At 38.2% G+C, this 19591-nt stretch overlaps 1 protein-coding gene across 4 annotated transcripts; it reads left to right on the forward strand.

Annotated features, from left to right (window-relative positions):
* Positions 1-1591: 1591 nt before the first annotated feature.
* LOC115586855 (uncharacterized) lies at positions 1592-19570 on the forward strand. 4 transcript variants are annotated; one of them, XM_030426264.1, is made up of 8 exons: positions 1599-1980; positions 3410-3633; positions 3764-3865; positions 4813-4914; positions 6916-7029; positions 11316-11424; positions 18382-18458; positions 19500-19512. In XM_030426264.1, the coding sequence occupies exons 1-7, from the start codon at positions 1869-1871 to the stop codon at positions 18441-18443; spliced, it is 825 nt and encodes a 274-aa protein (XP_030282124.1). In that variant the 5' UTR covers positions 1599-1868; the 3' UTR covers positions 18444-18458; positions 19500-19512. The 4 variants fall into 4 exon arrangements, with proteins under 4 accessions (XP_030282123.1, XP_030282122.1, XP_030282124.1 ...); XM_030426262.1 differs by lacking the exons at positions 18382-18458; positions 19500-19512 and adding an exon at positions 12235-14195 and having other exon boundaries at positions 1593-1980; XM_030426265.1 differs by having other exon boundaries at positions 1601-1980; positions 16090-19570.
* Positions 19571-19591: the final 21 nt, after the last annotated feature.

Below are 19591 nucleotides of genomic sequence, written 5' to 3' on the forward strand. Positions count from 1 at the left end.
CTCACATACAGAACAGTAGAATGAAGGAACTTAACAACTGCTTTTCCAATGAGATCGAGATTCTGTTCTGCTCCAAAAATGGACTTATGAGAGAAAATTGATAGACCCACATCTGAAAGTTCTTTGAACAGCTGCTGTCTTTCGCTTTTATATTTGTTGCAGACAAACATAATATGATGCACGGTTTCTAAGTTTCCACATTCACACAGACCAGATGCTTCCCTACTACTTTTAGACACCCTGCAAGACCACAGTGACCTAATCTCATCCTGATTAAAATTACATTGTCTCTCCGCCCAGCTTTCGTTTTCCATATTACTTTTAACAAAGGGGTGTAAGCGAAGAAATGTCTGCCCATCTTCGCCAGAGTCCACTCTTCCTGCCACTGATGTTCCAGTTTTTCTTTACATCTGCTGTTACATTAACTTTACTACGGCTCCTTGGAGGTGACATGGACGGTCTTTTTTTTAATCTCGTGAGTGCGACTTAGTATCTCGCACTGCGCCAGTTACTATCTCGCACGCGCGTCTTACTGTATCTCGCGCGCGCGACTTAGTATCTCGCACGTGCGAGATATTAATTCAAGCGCATTTTGACGTAATGTAATAGTGCAGTCCGTTAAATGCAGGCTTATTATCATGGATCGAGACCATCTCAGAATTTTAATTGATTAATTAATTAATTAATTAAAGTTAATAAAGTGTCTTATTCTTATTGTGTAACGGTAAGAGGTACATGTAACAGGTATTTTGATGATCCACGATGAGTGTCCAGGTGTTTTAATAGCTATTGTAATGGCTATTATGCTAGCCATGATGGAGGAGTTGTAAAGGTAATAGTAGTTTGGTCATAATTAATTTAGGAAATAACGTTGCAGCAGTCACAACTGGCAATCAGGACAAACGATTAACAATGGATGCAGGTGCATATAGTATCATATTCATGTGGAAGTTGTGACAGAAAACCTACATTTACTAAAATACCTTCAATTTTCCACGACATTCTCACACAGACCACATTCTCTCGGCTTTCACAGTACACTAAACACGTTTGTTGTCTTCTGTTATTATATAAAACAAATATACTATTGCTCTTTATACCACAAGTGGGCGCTGTTATATAAGACAGGTCATAGTTAACACGCTGCACGTAGAGAGGTCAGAGTGCAACAACATGGCGACTACGTACGATACGACGCTGCTACTGAGAACAATGTTACAGTATAAGTTGTTGAAGTAAATGGCACTTGTTCATGATTCCAGCGTCCCATCATTGTTGAGTTAACACCACAACGTTCACTTCATTCAATCATTTGAGCCAGAGCAAGAAATCAGAGATTTCGTTTCCCTCCACCCCTGAATGGACAGGTATCCACAGAAAACATACATTGAATCCCGATCTTTCAATTCTAAATAAGCAAGATAAAATTTCCCAGATCAGATCAGGACGGGCCCTTGATGTCCCCTCCTTCAGAGCCACCAAAGCAGCAGCTGAGTCAGAACAGATAATACTTTTGGGGGCTTGTTTTCCTCAACCCAATCTAGTGCCCATAAAATTGCCAGCAACTCTACAGAGAAAACTGTACTTCCGAGTCAACAACTGTACTTCAGAATAAAGGTCGGTTGTTATTTCATAGAACAGGTCCTAAAGAAAACCTTTATTTTGATAACAACAGATACGTTTGACAAGGAAGTAATTTCCAACTTTATCGAAACGAAACTAACCAACTTGTCGGTACATGTCCAGCTCGTCATAGAGTTTGTATGGTCAAGCTATACATTTACACCCCATTCAAAAATAGGGGTTTAAGAGTTCCAGCGGTGCTTTTTTCTTTCACAAACCCCGAGGAGCTGTGTCGTTAGCAACGGATGGAAGGAGTGGAGCTGCAACTTTTCCGTAAATGTTTACAGAGCTTCCCTAAGTTACCGCTGTGGATCATAGAATATGCCTGGGCTCACAACATGATGGATGTACAAGAAGGTTGGTTTATTCGACCATTTCTGATCAGATGTTTAACCTGTTATTAACCCCAAGGTTTGTATGTTTGTCTTATATTAATAGATAATTTGTAGTTTAAGATTTAGTTGTTTTGTGTCATTCAAATGACTGCCGACGGTTTACTTTGCAGATTCAGATCGAACACCCCATTTCAAATATCAGAAATATTACCTCTGTTGGCCTTCTGACATTTAAAAAGCTTTTAGATAGTGATGCAGTCAGTGAAGGGAAGTGTCTAAATATATTTAATCCTTCTACTTAAATAGGCCTTGTGTTTACTTGGTTTTCTTTCAATTTCACGCTACTTGTAATTGTAAGGACCATTCAGGAGGACCTACATTTTAGTCTACTACATTAAGTTGACAGTTTAGTTAAATTTCAGATGAAGATTTTGCATATCTACCATAGATTAATTAATTAATTAATTAATTAATTAATTAAAACAAGTTATTTAATTGTGATTGTTCCAGAATAATGACCAACAAAAGAAAAGTAGTCCTTTGGCACAGCTTTCCTAAAATGAGCATGGGTTCGGGGTGAATTGAGCTCTCTCGGGGATAAATAGCCAACGTTGTATACTGATAAGTAAATTACACAAACCCAAACAATTTCAACGTAATTTTGAGCTTAATTAATGCTATCAATTTAACAAAGTTACTTTTAAATGAAATCATGTTTATATACTCTTGACATTTTTAGTAAAGATTAAAGTGTCATCTTTATGTGTTGGCTACAGAGTATGTATGTTGAGATGTGCATACAGGGTTCAACTCATAGCAGATGTGTTACTGCCCAGAAGGCTAAAACCTCTGACTGGCATTTGGAAAAGAAACTGCTTACATAGATGCATGCTTGAATGCACCAATCCTAATCCCAGTAATGTATGTATTAGATTAATGTATGATGATCTAATGTTCGTAATATTGGCATAATAAAGTTTATTTACTCAAGATCTTGAGAATCATATCCCATTATCTCAACCCCTGTTGTCTGATAATGACATTATCAGACGGTTATAATGACTGTAATATCACAATATCTGTAAAATAATATATATATATTTTTTACCATATTGTGCAGCCATGATAACAACTAAAAAACATGATGCGAAAGTCTTGCTTTTGGTACGTTTGAGTGCATGGCTGTGAGTGAGCTGTTGGCAGGTCTTAAAAAAGATTTTCCGACTCAACAACTTTTTTAGGCATAAAATAACTTAAATCATGCAATATTAAAAATATAAAGTCACCGGTAAACTACTAATAATCTAATAACCTGACATTTAATGATTTCCCAGTCACAGCTGGTCATATTTCTGCAGAATGAATACTTTTACACTTTGCTAAACATTTTTACTAATATTAGTGTGATTGAAGTCTACGTAATGATGTGATGTCATGTTGGTTCTTCACAGTTGTGGACCTCTCCACTTGGCCAGAATTGGACTTCCAGTCTCTGAGCCTTGAAGATCCATGGAGGCTGCGTGTTGCTTCTGCCCAGATGTATTACATTGTTAAGAACAGGGCTATGGAGCATTTTGAGGGAACAATGGGCTTCTTGGAAGCCACTTACAGGCTGTTACCCAGACTAGTGGCTCCTATCAAACATATGAAGATCCTGTTTGGCCTCAAGACAATGGTATGGAAATATGTGGTGGTAAAATATATTAATTCAGCAGGCATATAAAATCATTGTTAACCACATGGTCCAGTTGCAGTTGATCCATTGTAGATTTTTTTCTCTCCTTTCCCCCTCTCATTGCTTTCAGGTCATTATGTGGATGCTCAAGGAGGGCAGAGGAATGGTGGATACTGTGCTTAAAATCAACCTGTTCTTCCCAAGTAAACTACTTCAATACCAAAACCAATGTGTAAGTGTCCAACTTATTTATCCAGTTTTCTTTAAATCTTTGAGACAGTTAAAGATGCTCCTACTCAGGCGATTTTGGTCCTCTTTAGCAATGATTTTTCACGCAAAGAATTCATTTAAAGCTGCACTAATAAATCTTTGTATTTACAATGAACTGTAATGCTTTATATTTAAGTCCTTATAATAATAAGACAATTGTAAGTCCTTATAAGACACTACTTAATATTGATAGACAAAACATTGTTAATAAAAGCCTCATAAACACATGTATTTTTAGATTATATGACATTTATAAGTACTTTTAAGAAACTTTTTAACAGTTAATAAGCTGCTTAAGAATGTTGATACAAGCCTTGTGAGTTTCTTTTATTGTCAATAAGACATTATTCTTGAGATATGATATCTATAAAAAGCATAGTTAACTGTTGATAGGTGCTTAAATACATTATAAAGTATGTATTAATCTAAATTAGGTTACCAAAAAAGTGTAATGGTAATGTTTCCACAATGACATTAAAAAATAGGTTTGTTTAACTAAATAAATGTGATTCTAATTCTGTTAAAAGCAATTATAAGAGAATCATATGGATTTTAACATATCTAAGATGTCTATAAAGTCTTATAAGTGCTTACAACTGTCTTAAATACATGTGTTTATAATGCTATAATTAAGACTTATAAAGTAATTAAATTAACAATTTTTACAAGGACCTTTACAGAAACACAATCCAATGAACTTATATTTATCAGGTAGACTAAAAGGACCAAATTTACCAACGCCCGACTGGATAATATTATTGGTTGACCTATTATTTTATAGTTTATTTCACTTAGTATTGGACATATCTGATTTAAGAAATACTACATTTTCAGTAACTAATGTGCCATGACTACTATTGCATATATGAAAATCTTACCGATTTATTACAGATGTTTTTTCTTGCATAGACCCAATGTGAAATGTTCCTCATGAGGAAGAACCACCTGGACTTCAAATCTCAGGCATTAGCACTTGCCATGGACAAGATCAAACTTGAAGATTATATTCTGGTTGGTTAACTCACCACACTGTCTTGGAACAATAGGAGTAACTGCAAAGATGAAAGAAAGAATGCAAGTTTTAAGGTGCCTTGTGTCCCACATTTTAATGTAATCATCCATCCACATTGACTTTTTCTCAGTACATAGTGATATAGAGCATCATACACTTAAGTAAGAGGGTGAAGTGAAGATTTTAAACTAATCAATACTGCATACATTTTCAATCAATACTACAACAAACACCAAGGATAAAGAAAACCAATTTAAACAAATATTCCCATTTTTTAACGCCTGTAAACCATATGATTGGAGGGTTGTGCCAAGCCATATTATGGAAAAGAGCGTCACACTCTGAAATATGTCTTTTGATGAATTGACTTAATCATCTATATGGCCAGCTGGCCTTCATCAGTGTGTACAAATGTTCAATGCCTTTTTTAGTGTACCGTGTCAGTTAATAGGTGAATTTAATTGTCAATCACTGTGTCTCCACTCAGTTAAAAGGTGAAAATCATCATTACAATCACTGACTCCACCTAGAGTGAAACACACCACACCACAAAACAAACCATCATATATGGATAGATATTTTGAATAATGCACCCACTGGTCGGAGGGCAGTGGTAAATCCTAAAATGGACAAGTCATATAATGGAAAATTGGCATAAATCATCATAGTATGTAAACATAGCACAATAAGTAAGGAAATTTGTGTTTGATAGATTATTTCTTTGTTGTAACATTGCTTCTCGGCAATAAATCTTATCCTGTTGGAAAGCCTATTTATTTCCCTTTTAAATGGTGCCACATTTGGAAGGAAATTGCATTGGCGGGATGAGCAGCAGAGCTGAGTATGTTGCGCCCATGAAAAATTTCCCAAATCTTCGCTGCCAACTTATTCTGCTATCGACTCTTGTTTGGTGTTGTATGGTGGATTAAATTATTGAAGTCTGAAGAAACAAGACATATTGGCAATTTAACAATGTATTCATTTAACAAACAGGAGCCTCAGTAGCGTGTAGAAGCACCATGACAAGCCTTGCTCTTCCAGTGAGGCAGTGAGGGAGTAGCTGCCCCACACCATCACACTGCCTCCACCAAAAGATGTTACTCTATCGGTGCAGCAATCAGCATAGTGTTCTCTGTGACTTCTCCACACTTTGAGCCTACGGCAGTTCGATTGCTGTGTATGGTTCTTCCACACGCTACTGAGGCTTGTCCAGATAACCACACTGAAAGATGTATTATGTGTCTTATATCTGAATTAAAAATTTTCAAAAGGCATCAACACCACAAATACAGCAGAGAGATCAACTTTTACTAATTTTTTATACTAGGCTGGTAACATATTTACTTCTGCTGTAATATTGATTGACTTTCTTTTGTTTCTGAAGTTATTTTAAAGTATGAAGTCTCTCAGTGTGTTGGTGCAGATCACTGTTTTCTCTCAGCCCTGACCTGTGAGTCCATTTCTGTCCAGCAGAGTGCACTGCTTAACTACATTTGAAAATAAATCCTTATGTGCAGTACAACATACAAATGTGAAATGTGTACTTAGAACATCCAACTGATGTACTAAGGGGTAAAGAAATGCTTTGCATTGTTATTTCCTTATTTATTTTGTGGCTATTAAACTCTAAACTTCATAGGGAAACATCCCAGAACTGTAAGGGTTCCGAAATGGAACTGGTCAAAAACAGCGTCCTAGAAAGCTCTGGAACTCGGGTATTAAAGTTCACTGGGCAGAACATCAAACAAACAAATGGAGAGGAACATTGTGGACCAAACAAATTGTTTTTCCGAAAACATGTACAATGACAATTTATTTATCCTTATTAGCCTTGATTAGCTAATAAGCTTATTAGCTTTGATTACACAATGCTGTAGGCAATCTTTGTTGTTTCTATTGAGACCTTTACTTTAAGTATGTTTTTAAATTTTACAGAAATTACAGAAAATCTGATTTAGGGTTTTCTCCAGGTGACACGGGAAGTTCTTGCTGTCTTTCAGAACCAGTTGGAGAAGCAGTATGGTGGACATTATGGCCAGAAAGTAGAAGAGAGGCTGCTGAACTATCTACATAAGTTGGAGACTGTGTTACCAGGGGATACCTACATTGATAAGGTGTGTATGTTATGTTAAGCCCCATTAACACTGCCCTCTCAGTGCTATGGAGGACTAAACCTGACTTAAGTATAAATAAATAAATGCATAAATAAATGTATAAATTAGGGCTGTCAAAGTTAACGCGTTGAACGCAAATTGTTTGATTTACGGCCGTCAGTGGCACCTGTAGTCTTGATCCAGAGGGTGGCAGAAGAATAAGAAAGGGAATCAGAAGAAGAAGAAGCAGGGTTGGCGTTCGGGAAAAACATGGTGGACTGAAAAGCAAAAGTGAAAGTAAATGGAGAAAGGACTTATGAACGGCAAATTCACTTTCAAAACACTGCCAGATGGTTTGGTCGATAGGACAAAAGTTATCTGCATGTACTGTCGACATGAAATGAGTAACCGCTGAAGTACGTAGAGTCTCAAATATCATTTGCAAGCCAAACACACGGCAGATGTAGCGAGCCCACCGCCCCCCCTCGTCAGAAGCAGACATCACCACGTTTTGATCCCATTTAGGGTGAGGGGATATTTTTTGAGCCCTTTATTTGAAGTGCATGATTTTAAGTGTTGAATAAACATTTTCATAAAGCAAGCATATTTGCCCTTTCTTATGTTGTTAAAAGTATTAAGAACATGAAAAAAATACATTAAGGTACATTCAGAACAGAAAGAAATATGCCAAAAAAATTGCCATTAATTTGCGATTAATTGCAATTAACTATGGACAAAATGCGCTTAATCGCGATTTAAAAAATTAATCGTTTGACAGCCCTAGTATGAATAAATAAATAAATGAATAAATGTTTAAATAAATACAGGAATAAATAAATAAATGCACAAATAAATAAATGCATAAATACATGTATAAATAAAACAATAAATAAATGAATAAATAAATGCATAAATAAATGTATAAATAAATGAATAAAAGTATAAATAAAAGAATAAAGAAAAGAATAAATAAATACATACATAAATGAATAAATAAAAGAATAAATAAAAGAATAGATAAAAGAATAAATAAATGCTTTATATTTATTTCTACATTTCTGTTTACCTACATTTATTTATTTCTGTATTTCTGTGTCCATATGTTAATGAGGTAGGGGGTCCTAACCTCAGTCAAGAGCATGATTGGTTACAGGAGTGTGCTCGATTAGGGAATACTACTTCTGCCTTAGGTGCGCTGATTCCTGTACAGGAATATTGCTGGCTACCAGCATGCCCGCTCAGCTAACTGTTAGCTGCAGTTGTTGACATTTGTTATTCATGTAGCTCTGGTTTAGTAATGAAATTGACTGGCGTTCATTTTAACTGGCGAGGGTCCCAGGTGTGCTGGTGGTGTGGTTTGAGAATCCCGTCTGGAGAGGGGTCCTCGGCCATGTCTGCTAACCAGGAAAAATATTCTGCTCATTGATTCAAGTCATGTATATGTGGGCTGCGACCTGCAAACCACTGTTAGACGAGCGCTACAAAGCACAAATTGTCCCAAAGTGCATGTTGTCGGTTTCATATCTTTGTCGTGAATGTCTGTACTCTCAAACAACTCATGGGTGGAACAGTCTGAGGCATTTGTTCACGCCGAGCGGCCCGAGAGCGGCGTGGAGACCCCTGTTAGCTGTAAGCTGTTGGCTGTTAGCTGTGGCGTTGAGAGTGCAGCGTCCAGGTTAACTTGTGACACCTGTTACCATTGAGAGTGAGATACATGCCTGGGCTTTCCTATGAACCACGGTCGACGGTCGCTACAGGTGTTTGTATCACAGGTTGATCTGGACATCTCACGCTTTGCCACAGCTGACTGACCTCACGCTGAGTTCAGGCTGGATGTCAACGTACTCTGCAGACTGTTTGACGGGCAGGCTGTATGACAGTGTATACAGTTTAAACACCGACTTGGCTTCAGCTTAATAACGATGTATGTGGCTCAGATCGTGGCTTTAAGTAACCATTTGAACGCAGTGTGGAATGAAAGAAATACTCGATGGTAACAGGTGTCACAAGTTCACCTAGACGCTGCGCTGTCAGCGCTTCAGCTAACAGCCAACAGCTAAATGCCAACTGCTAACAGCTAACCACTAACTGCTAACAAGCCAACAGCCAACAAGTCTCCATGCCACTCTCGAGCCGCTCGGCGTGAACAAATGCCTCAGACTGTTCCACCCATGAGTTGTTTGAGAGTACAGACATTCATGACAAAGATATGAAACCATCTGGAACCCTCGCAAGTTAAAATGAACGCCAGTTAAACTGTCACATCGGTCGAGGCCATTAAGCTGGTTAAACCGGAGCTGGTTTGCTACGTTACAGGGAGCAAGTCTGGCTCTCCGATTTGACCAATCATGCTGTTGACTGACGTTAGGACCTCCTACCTCATTAACATATGGACACAGAAATACAGAAATAAATAAATGTAGGTGAACAGAAATGTAAAAATAAATATAAAGCATTTATGTATTTATTTATTTATTCTTTTATTTAACTTTTATTTATTTATTTATTTATACATTTATTTCAGCATTTATTCATTTATTTATGCATTTAGTTATTTATTCCTGTATTTATTTATATATTGATTTATTTATTCCTGTATTTATTTATATATTTATTCATTCATTTATTTATGCATTTATTTATACTTTTATTTATTTATGTCTTTATTTATTTATTTCAGCATTTATTTATACTTTTATTTATTTATGTCTTTATTTATTTATTTCAGCATTTATTTATACATTTATTTATGCATTTATTTATTTATACTTAAGTCAGGTTTAGTCCTCCATACAGTGCGGGAATCATGCGCCAATGTGTGAAAGTTACCAATGCGGAAAGGGGGGACAGTTTTGCTGTGGCTCTGATCCGCCTCTGGAGGTAATATCGGAACCGCAGCAGAGGCATGATGCTTCTGTCTGAATGGATAAGCCAGCAGCGCAGGACAGGAGTGTGTCGGTCCGTGAGTGAATCCGACTGGGTCCTCTATTTATTGATGGTGATTATGTAATTATGTAATTCACAGCAAAAAAAGTAACTTTGTCACATTTCAGGATGCATGGTGGGTCAGGAACTCAATCACAGCCCATTATAACTTCATCCATATGATTCTAAACAGTTGGCCGATGCTTGTTTAGATTAACAGGTGGAAACCGGGTAAACATGTTGGGAAAAAAACACATCTCAACGTCATGATGTGTACCATCACACCTCTTTTGGTTTCAGAGAGAAAACAAAGGCGGAGAAATGGTGAGCCTTGGTTGCGGCAATAATGCAGAGCATCTATGTGAAAGGGGGTTTAGTGTGTGCTTTTATCTGTGTTTGTAGATTGTGTCCACTTTAGAAAGAGATTAGTTATATCATGGTATGTTTTCATTCTAGTGCTGTAACCCTTGCTATGTTGAAGCTTTTCATGTATTTCAGAGAACTTCTGCAAGTACTTTTAATGTGAACAGTATGTACATAGTATATTATAAAGAGTAAATCAAGTGCTTAACAGTACCCTGAATAATTTTTTGGTCCACAGCAGAACTTATAATCATGTCAAGACGACCACCCTATTGCATGTGTGGGACTGACCCTAGATAATCAGTGTTACGTAACTCACTTGTCAGTCATTTTAATGTTTTTGCTGATGGGTGTCGTCTCAACATGCACAAGAAAAGTTTACATGTGTGACCCATGTGTGGAGATACAGCTCTCTTCAGCGTCAGACTACTTCAAGACAGACCCAAATAAGGTTAACTAGAGAGGCCACACACCTGTGGCTATACATCATACATGGAGTTGCATTTCTATACCGCCTCCAAGTCTACTGTGCGCTCAAAGCGCTTTACAGTACTTGTCACATTCACACACACATTGATAAACTGATGGCAGAGGCTGCCATGCAAGATGCTAAGTGCTCATCAGGAGCAATTTGGGGTTCAGTACATATGGGTGTGTGGCTGCCACCAGTGATATCATCACCGGGTGAAGGTGAACAGTATCAACATCCATGCAGTTCAGTCACCATAATGGAATAGGTAGATGGAGAGTCTCTCCACTCAGAAAATCTGGTTTACATACAACCTTCTTTTATGTTTACATTCAGTGCCTCTGTCCAAAACACGCAATTGGTACTGTTGGGGCATCCTCATCAAAAACATTATCAAAATCGGTCTTCAAAAACCCCACAGGGTACCTGAGAACATGGGTATACCACGAAGGACCATACATACAGTATGATAACAGCTGACCTGCCTCTGACATCATGAAAAGAATTTCTCATTGATTGCATTTTTGTCTTATTTGAATATGTGAATTAGATACTGAAGAAAGAAAGTCCTGTCACAGAAGAGGATAGGCTATTGTTGGAAGTAATTACTTCTGACTCCATGACGATGGCAACAACTCTAAAGAAAATGCTGCACTGTGGTAAGAAACACCTTCCAATTCACAACACAGATAATACTCAAACATGAAGTCCACCGTATATTTTTGCTGTACCTTTGAATTGGCAATTTTATTGAGTGATGTAAAGTTATAAATGAAGAAAATTAAACTCTCAGTGGGGGTCATTCCATTATATGATGTGTCTCCGTATGTAGAAAAAAAGGGACACCTGATTTATTACCTGCATTATTTCCCATATAGTCCCTATTAAAAAAAAATAAAGAGTGTTCCACGGCTTTAGAATTGGACTTCGACAGTATAAAATTGTCAGACTCACAATGGACGTTAAACTTACATAACATTACAATCAAAGATGGTGTCATGGGACCAGATATAGCATCTTTAAAAAATATATATATATTCTGTTCCTGTGGCACAGATCGACTTAATTTTTCGAGTGTGTAGGTCTGGTGGAATACACACAAAGTGAATGACAGGACCGTAGAGTACATGCCCAAGTTGCATATATGGAGCTGTTTCAAACAAGATTATGCCACCCTTGCTCAAAACACGTCGTACTTTTAGCAAATCATGTCATTAATCTAACATTTTATGAAATTTGCTGTGACTGTGTGTGCCCTTATATGTTACACCGTGTTTGCATAAATGGCAACAGAAGATTGAATGCACATTAAGCCAATATTGCATTTTTTCATAAATGATAGAACTACTTTAATGGAAAAGTATTGTGAGATAACTTTTGTTGTGAATTGTTTAAATAAAAATGACGTGACTTTTTCTGATGATAATAGTCAATTATTCAATAAAAATGCACTGCCTTCTTGTTCCTAGATGTTGCCTCCCACAGTCTAGACAATATTTCTGTTTCTGCATCATCAGAGTATGGAAAGAGTAGAATGGAAAACTGTCAACTCACAAAGTCCATTCTGAATTGCATTTCTTCAAAGTCCCCCCTTAAGTCAGTTGAACCCAATAATCCCCTAGAGTGTCAGCCAGAGGTTTTTTGCAGAGGAGAGGAGGCTGACAAAGATGTGTCCAAGGACAGCCCTATTTTATCGGAGAATGACAATGTGAGGAGAAACCAACAAACAGAGGAGGACCAAGACAAGATGGACGAAGAGAAAACTGCAATGAAAAAGGAGGAAATCAGTCAGAGAAGCATTGAACATGTTCAGGAGGCTGCTTCCTCTCCTCAGTTCTGCTCCAAACACCAGCGATGGGTGAATAGCATCCTGCAACAGTGTCCTGATGAGTGTTCAGAAGAGCTGCTGCTTCAGACTACTGTTTCTTCATCTCCCCCATTGTTCCAGTCATCCTCTTCTACCTCTACATCACAGGACCTCACCCCCTCTGACCTCATATCTTGCCCCCCTGATCAACAGCATGCAGCCCAGGCATGTGAACAGGCAAACCCTGGAGATAAGCTGACCTCTGGATCACCTGGATCAGCAATGGAGACCTCTCGAAGGGAACCACTACCTCAGCCCTCTTCATCCAGAGACACTCTGCTGCCTGCCCTTTTGTCGCCTGTAGTCCAATTGATAGACATTGCCTCTGTCAGAGGGATTAACCTTACCTTTAAACTCCATAAAGCAACTCCAAATCAGTTCACCATGTCCAGTAACAAACAGGCATTTTCTGCTACCTCTTTAGACCGCTTTACCTCCAGAAACGATGCCATACTTCAGGGAACGACAAAATACTCTACGTTTAACCAGCCAGAAACTGTGGCCAAAACAGTTCTCCCAGAAACACCACAAGTGCAGACAGCTCCCGTATCTCAGGATGCATCTACCTCTACCAGATGTCAACCACCAACTGTAAAGTCCTTTTCTCGACAAGTTGTGCCTGAGAGCTCAGTCAAACATCATCCTCAGACACTCAACACAACTTATTTTAAAAAGACCCCACTATGCTCCACTGCTGTTTCCACTACCTCCAACTCTGATAGCATGGCTGTTAGGTCAGACACCAGCAGAGTCCAAAGAGCCCAGCCAAGGTTATCACTAAGGAGTCATGTTATGTTACTGCAGTCCAAGCTACTTCAGCCTTATGTGAGTCTTAGCAGGCTGAGCAATCAGAAGTGTCATGATTTGACCATGGGGAGATCCTCATCCAAGTTTGTAGAGCCTATTGCAAGAGGCAGCCCTGATGAGGACAAGGAGAAGAGGAAGTTCAGTGAAGGAGATGCAGATTCTTCTTTTGATCCAAACACTCTTTACTCAAGTTATTCTTCAAATGGTGACAGCGAGGACTCGCTTAGTGACCCCGACTATAAACCTTGCATTAAAAAGAAAATACTTTGCTAAGTTTAAGGCAGCAAGGAATCTCATTTGTTTGAATACACAGTATGGTCTTTAGCCTGACTGATACTGGATTTTTGAGACCAATACAAATATTGATATTTCGAATAGAAAAAAAAAAATAAGCTTAGACAAAATTGGCCATGAGTAAAACAAGAAAATAAAAATATTAACACAAAACATAAACAGTTGTGATACAGATGAATAAGGTGAGTTTTTTATGTGTGTCGCCGAAATACATCCTCACCACAAAATTTTATGAATACATTAATTCTCCCCAGGGGTTGAAATGTAATGAGAAATTTATCACAATCAGCAGGTCACAGTCATGACACATGACAGTCATGTTTCACTAACTTGGCCATTCCAAATGACAACTGTATATTTATAAAGTAAAGATGTATTGGTGAATATGTAAATGATACCCAGCTCTACACTGTAGAAATAAATGTTTTTTAAAGCACCAAAATAAACTCATGTTTGCCACAAGCTCAGGGATCAAGAGTCTTGTTTTCTGTAGTCTGAACATAATCTGTGTCACATGTGTGTATGAAGCAAAAGGGTGCACTTCCTTTTTAGTTTATGTTAAGCAGACATGGACCCATGCTCCCATGGACTGCCCACTGGGAGTCACGTGCTGAGTCAGTCTCTGCATGGCAGTGGCATGACATGGCACCAACTGCCTGCATCACGATCAAATATGTGAACAAGAACTGGTATCGACGTGAGTGACGCATCGCTTAGGGTCGGTCAGCACTAAGGTCAACAGTGACCCTCAATGTTTGCATTTCCGTATCTACACAGTGCTGTTGGGGGGAACAGTACTGAAGTTAGAGCCTTTGTGGTGGAGGTAATATAAGGACACTGTTTACCGGCTTTTGACCCAAGGATTGATTACTAGCTGTGCCCTTGAATGATCCTATAACTCCTGCACAGAAAACTGAACTCAGAACAACGAGAAATGTTTTGCTTTGATTGTTATAGCTATTATAATGGTCCGCCTGGACCTGATCAGCCGAAACATAGTAAAACATAGAAAAGTAATAACAGGTGAAGTCAGAGTGCAATGTTCTGCTGTGAATCCTTGGATCCAGATATTAAAAGAGCAATAAAGAGCTCAACGTGTTGTGGACCTGGCCTCAAAATTCCACAGGTCTGAATTTGATGGAACATTCATTGGATGTCCTGGAAGAAAAGCACGCAATGGAGGTTATACTATGGATTGGACTTTAGTCTGACTCATCAAGGCATGGACACAAAACTTTTGGAGTTGTCCTGTGATATAGGGAACCAAGGCTTTGGCGGCAGATCCTTTGAGTACGTTTGTTGCATGGTGGATGATGCATTGCGCTCTTTGCCATTCCTTTTGCAGTGCAGCTGGGGAATAGGTTACGGAAGTTCTCCTTGGTTGGTCACTGCCATCGTGTAGTGCCATTGCAATGAGTGGGTGAACTTGGTCTGCGGTGTTGGGGTGGCCGGTGTGTGTCAAGTGGCATTCACATGAATACCAGGATCCAAGATGTCCCAGCAGAACATTGCACTGTTACGAGATGATCAGTGTTTTTCACTTCACCTGTTAGACCTTTTTTAGTCCATGTTTTGGCAGATTTGTGTACATCGGTGTCCGATGGAAAGACAGTAACCTAAACTGATTTTAATTTAGTAGTTACCAGATACGATTGACAACAATGATTCCCCAAACGGAGCATGTATCTGTGTCTTTCAGACCAAGCCCATCTGGTGCTGCTAAATTTAAGACTCGAGTCCAAGCCAAGACAGAGGCTGTATTTTTGCCCTCTTTTATTCATTGCTGCGGTAGTGATGCAGTGGTGTGATGCTGCACACTACATACGGTTATAGATGCATAGCATAGTATAGCAGTCTTATTTTTCTGTGACGTAATGAAAGGAATACATACTATGTCACAAAAAACCTTCAATAAGTTTGTTTCTGTAATGAATTTCTTATAGGTCATCTGAAAATGTGTCCAAATCTACTGGATCAAAAACATACATACAGTAATTTTAATATTTGGTTAAATTTCACCTCAATTAGGTAATTTTGATAGCCATCCACAAGGTTCTGACCAGTCAATTTTTGACCATCCTCTTGACAGAATTGATGACGTTCATCTAAAGACATTAGCTTCCTGGCACAGTCTTGTTTCTTCAGCAAAGTCCACATGTTTTTGATGGGGTTCAAGTCAGGACTTTGGGAAGACCATTCCAAAACCTCAATTCTAGCCTGATTTAGCCATTCCCTTACCACTTTTGATGTGTGTTTGGGATCATTGCATCCCCATTGCATCAATGGGATCATTTTAGGTTTTCTAAAGAATTAGGAGATAATCCTTCTTTTTCATTATTCCATTTATTTTCTGTAGAACACCAGATCCACTTGTAGCGAAACAGCCCCACAGCATTACTACCAGCACCATGCAAGACAGTAGGTATGGCTTTACGGGTCAAAGGCCTCACCTTCTTGCCTTCAAACATAATGCTGCTTAATGTGGTCAAACAATGTGGTTTCATTTCAGTTTTCCTCCAAAAAGTTTTTTCCTCGTCTATGTGATTGGCAGCAAACTTCAATTGAGCTTTGAGGTGTTGCGCCTGGATCAAGGGATTCTTTAGGCACAGCAGCCTCTCAGCTCATGTGAATGCAAAACACGCTTGACTGTGGACACTGACACCTGTCTTCTAGCAGCTTCCAATTTCTTGCAGACTTGCTTTTTGGTGTTTTTTCTGTTGACTCTTGACTATCCTGACTCATTTCTCTCGGCAGGCAGGTGATGGTTTGCATTTTCCATGACTGTTTCTCGCCGGGCATATGCAAAACATCAGCTTTGTCCTGTCAAAACATGTCACATGACACATGTCATACAACGTCCATCAACACATACACACAATTATGATGTTTTGTCATTTCTACATGTCAACCTGGTCCTCCAAATGGACTCAGATACACATCAGTACACAGATGCAATGAACAGCAGAGAGACAGAATGGCTCTCTAAGGTTCTTGGCAAGGTGATAAAGGGCTTGTTGAATGGCAGAGTACAAAGTTCCAAGGGATATACTTTGTGTGTATTGAATCATTATATAACTACTGATTAAAAGGAAAATCCACCTAAAAATAGACTTTATATTAAGAAATTCACAGTATTGTTTGGAAAATCAAGCTTATATATTTACAAGTGACAATACTATGCTTGAATTAATAATGTTACCATATTATTAGTGATTGGCTCTTTGGTTGCATAGAATTTTTATATGAGCTTATACATCCAACAGTCCAAAAGTTGAATTAGTATATATTGTAAAATACTTAAGATTAACAAATTCAATTCATTGTCAGAAAATAAACCTATTTTATGGTGGATTTTCCATTGAAGGCTTGTATCGATTCATTCATTTATTTAATCTCAGACCTGTGTGAATGTTGCAACTCAGTGTTGCATCAGATGTTCCCAACTTATGAATACTGCATGTTTTCTCTTTTGCTTTTAAAGCCACTGTGTACATCTTTTATGCAAAATGTGCTGTTTTTTAATATTCAGATTTTTCTATGTAAGAATCAAATAATTTGTAACTCTTTCAGTTCATTGATGTGATATTAGTTTTAATCCACCATATGAGGCAATGTCGTGAGAACTTGTTAAACACAACCCTATAAACATCAGCATCCAGCATCCAGAGCTGAGCATTGTGATTCTGTGGGCATTTAGCTCAAAGAACCACTGTGCCTAATCACATCCTCACAGAGCTGCTGGTGCATGTGGCCTTGTTTGAAAAGAAACAGTTCACCCAAAAAGGAAAATTTAGGGCGTGAGTGGGCTATTGCATTGGACAGTTCTGAACCCAATTTTAATAGTTTAAGACAGAGTGTCACTGGAATAGTTGATAGTTCAGTGCCTTGCTTGATGACTCGTTCATAGTATGTCACTGTATAGGTGACAGTGTCACTTATCTGATTTCCTGACCCATATTAACCCTAGTGGTTTGAAGATTCATACTGGACACTTTCTGGTTATAAGGCCACCTTATTAAACCTCAAAATCACTTCCAATGAAAGGTAAATTACATAAACTGTGCTGTTTATGGATTCACCTTAAATGTGTAAGTTCATCAATCAAAATTAGAATCTAGAGAAAATCCCTGGGCAAGTTATGCAACTTTAAGTCAAAAGCTCTGAATACTTGTGGTGAGATCATGTTGGTTCCCCACCAAGCGGAGAAACTCCAAGCTGAAAAACCCTCCCTGATGGAGTACATCACAATGACTTTGCAGTTTTGGTTGAAAGCTGAGGTCCAAATTAAGGTCCACACAAGCACCCAGAACATCTTCTGACAATAAGACAAACCCATCCTCTGCTTAGGTCTAGTGTTCAGGAACGGGTCAGGTATTTTCAGACATGTTTGGTATCTATTGTTGAGGGATAAAAGATGACAAACGGGTTCACAAAAAGATTCCATTCCTTATCACAAGAATCGATATTTGATGTAGGGTTAACCGTTACGCTAATAGTATTATGCATTATCATTGTCGTTGTTGTTTGGAAGAAGAAGAAAAGCAGCAATGAATTTATCCTTCTAAGAAACATTTTCTTTGTAATTTAAGCCTGATATAAATGATTTTCTGGTGCTTCTCTGCCTTGACTGTCAATATTTCTTTCAAAGGGAAGTTAAAATTAGCTGATGCAGAGCATGTAACCCTACCGTTAAGAGAAAAAACAGCTTGACTGACTGGCTCTTATGTAAGTAGTAGTTTTCCACATATATTGTTTAAGTTAGAACTCCTTCTTTCCCCTGCCCACTCCCAGCACAGCAGGCTGCAGTTCACTGATTGTATAGGAAATGGAAAGATGAACCAAATGCGTCCAGTAGCAAAACAACCCCAACGTCAGTGTGTTTTTTCAAAACTAGTGTTCCTGTGTGTGACATATTGATGCAACACTATGTGACTAAACCTGTGTAGCCTGTGTGTTACGTATTAATGTAACACTAAGTGACCTGGCAGTCTAGTGGCTCACATCTGGCAAACAGTGATACATGAAAACATAACATGTTTTGTTCTCTCGGATGTCAGCCTTAGTATGTCATACACATCATGAATAAGTAACTTTTTGGTCTGGCAGGGAGCAGCTAGAAGTAGCGAGGATAAAGGTTATTGTTATTCATTCTGTATACCTGAGTATTTGTTCAGACTTTGCTACATAGTTTCACTTGTTGTTTTGGTCAGAGCATTATATTGAACATTTTTCAACAATTTTTTAAGGCTCACAAATCTCTTTGTATGTGGAGAGAATAGTCACCCAACACTGCGATTCCCCTCAACTCTACCAAGCTTAAAGGGAAATATTACCCCAAATTTGGAAAATTCCATTACCATCTAATCACCTCCATAAATATACTAATGGATGAAATTAAAATATTACCTATGAAAATATTATAAGCTAACTGTACTTAAAATAGGCCTGCTCAAAGGAGTACTTATCATGAAGAAAATATCCCCTGTGTGTTATGCTATATATTACATAATTGGAATACTGGTGCATTAAACTCTAGCATTTGCTATCGTAGTTGTTTGATGTTGGACAATTTTTTTTATTTGCTTCAATAGTTTGATCTATAATATTATAATATATAACACTCAGTGTTAGGAAAGTATAATGTAGTTTAAAATAGATATACTGAGGTAAAGCACGAGTACATTTCTTGAGAAGAAAGGCATTTTTAGCAAGGCAAAGATGCACAGTTGTTTTATATTTAGGTACTTTTCACTGTCATCCCCGCAGCCACGTTGACGAGCCCTTGTTTTGACACCAACGCGGGACGCATAACTCTGTGCGACTGCAGATGCCACCGAGCTGTGCGTGAGAGCCGTTCC

Source organism: Sparus aurata, chromosome 8 (genome assembly GCF_900880675.1).
Source record: "Sparus aurata chromosome 8, fSpaAur1.1, whole genome shotgun sequence".
NCBI classification, from domain to species: domain Eukaryota; kingdom Metazoa; phylum Chordata; class Actinopteri; order Spariformes; family Sparidae; genus Sparus; species Sparus aurata.

What these genes read in the sequence shown, in the direction of transcription:
- LOC115586855 (XM_030426262.1), top strand. Translation starts at nt 1,869, where the DNA reads ATGGAAGGAGTGGAGCTGCAACTTTTCCGTAAATGTTTACAGAGCTTC. An exon ending in TTCAATACCAAAACCAATGT is followed by an intron (nt 3,866 to 4,812) that starts GTAAGTGTCCAA and finishes TTTCTTGCATAG; the next exon opens with ACCCAATGTGAAATGTTCCT. An exon ending in GGGATACCTACATTGATAAG is followed by an intron (nt 7,030 to 11,315) that starts GTGTGTATGTTA and finishes TATGTGAATTAG; the next exon opens with ATACTGAAGAAAGAAAGTCC.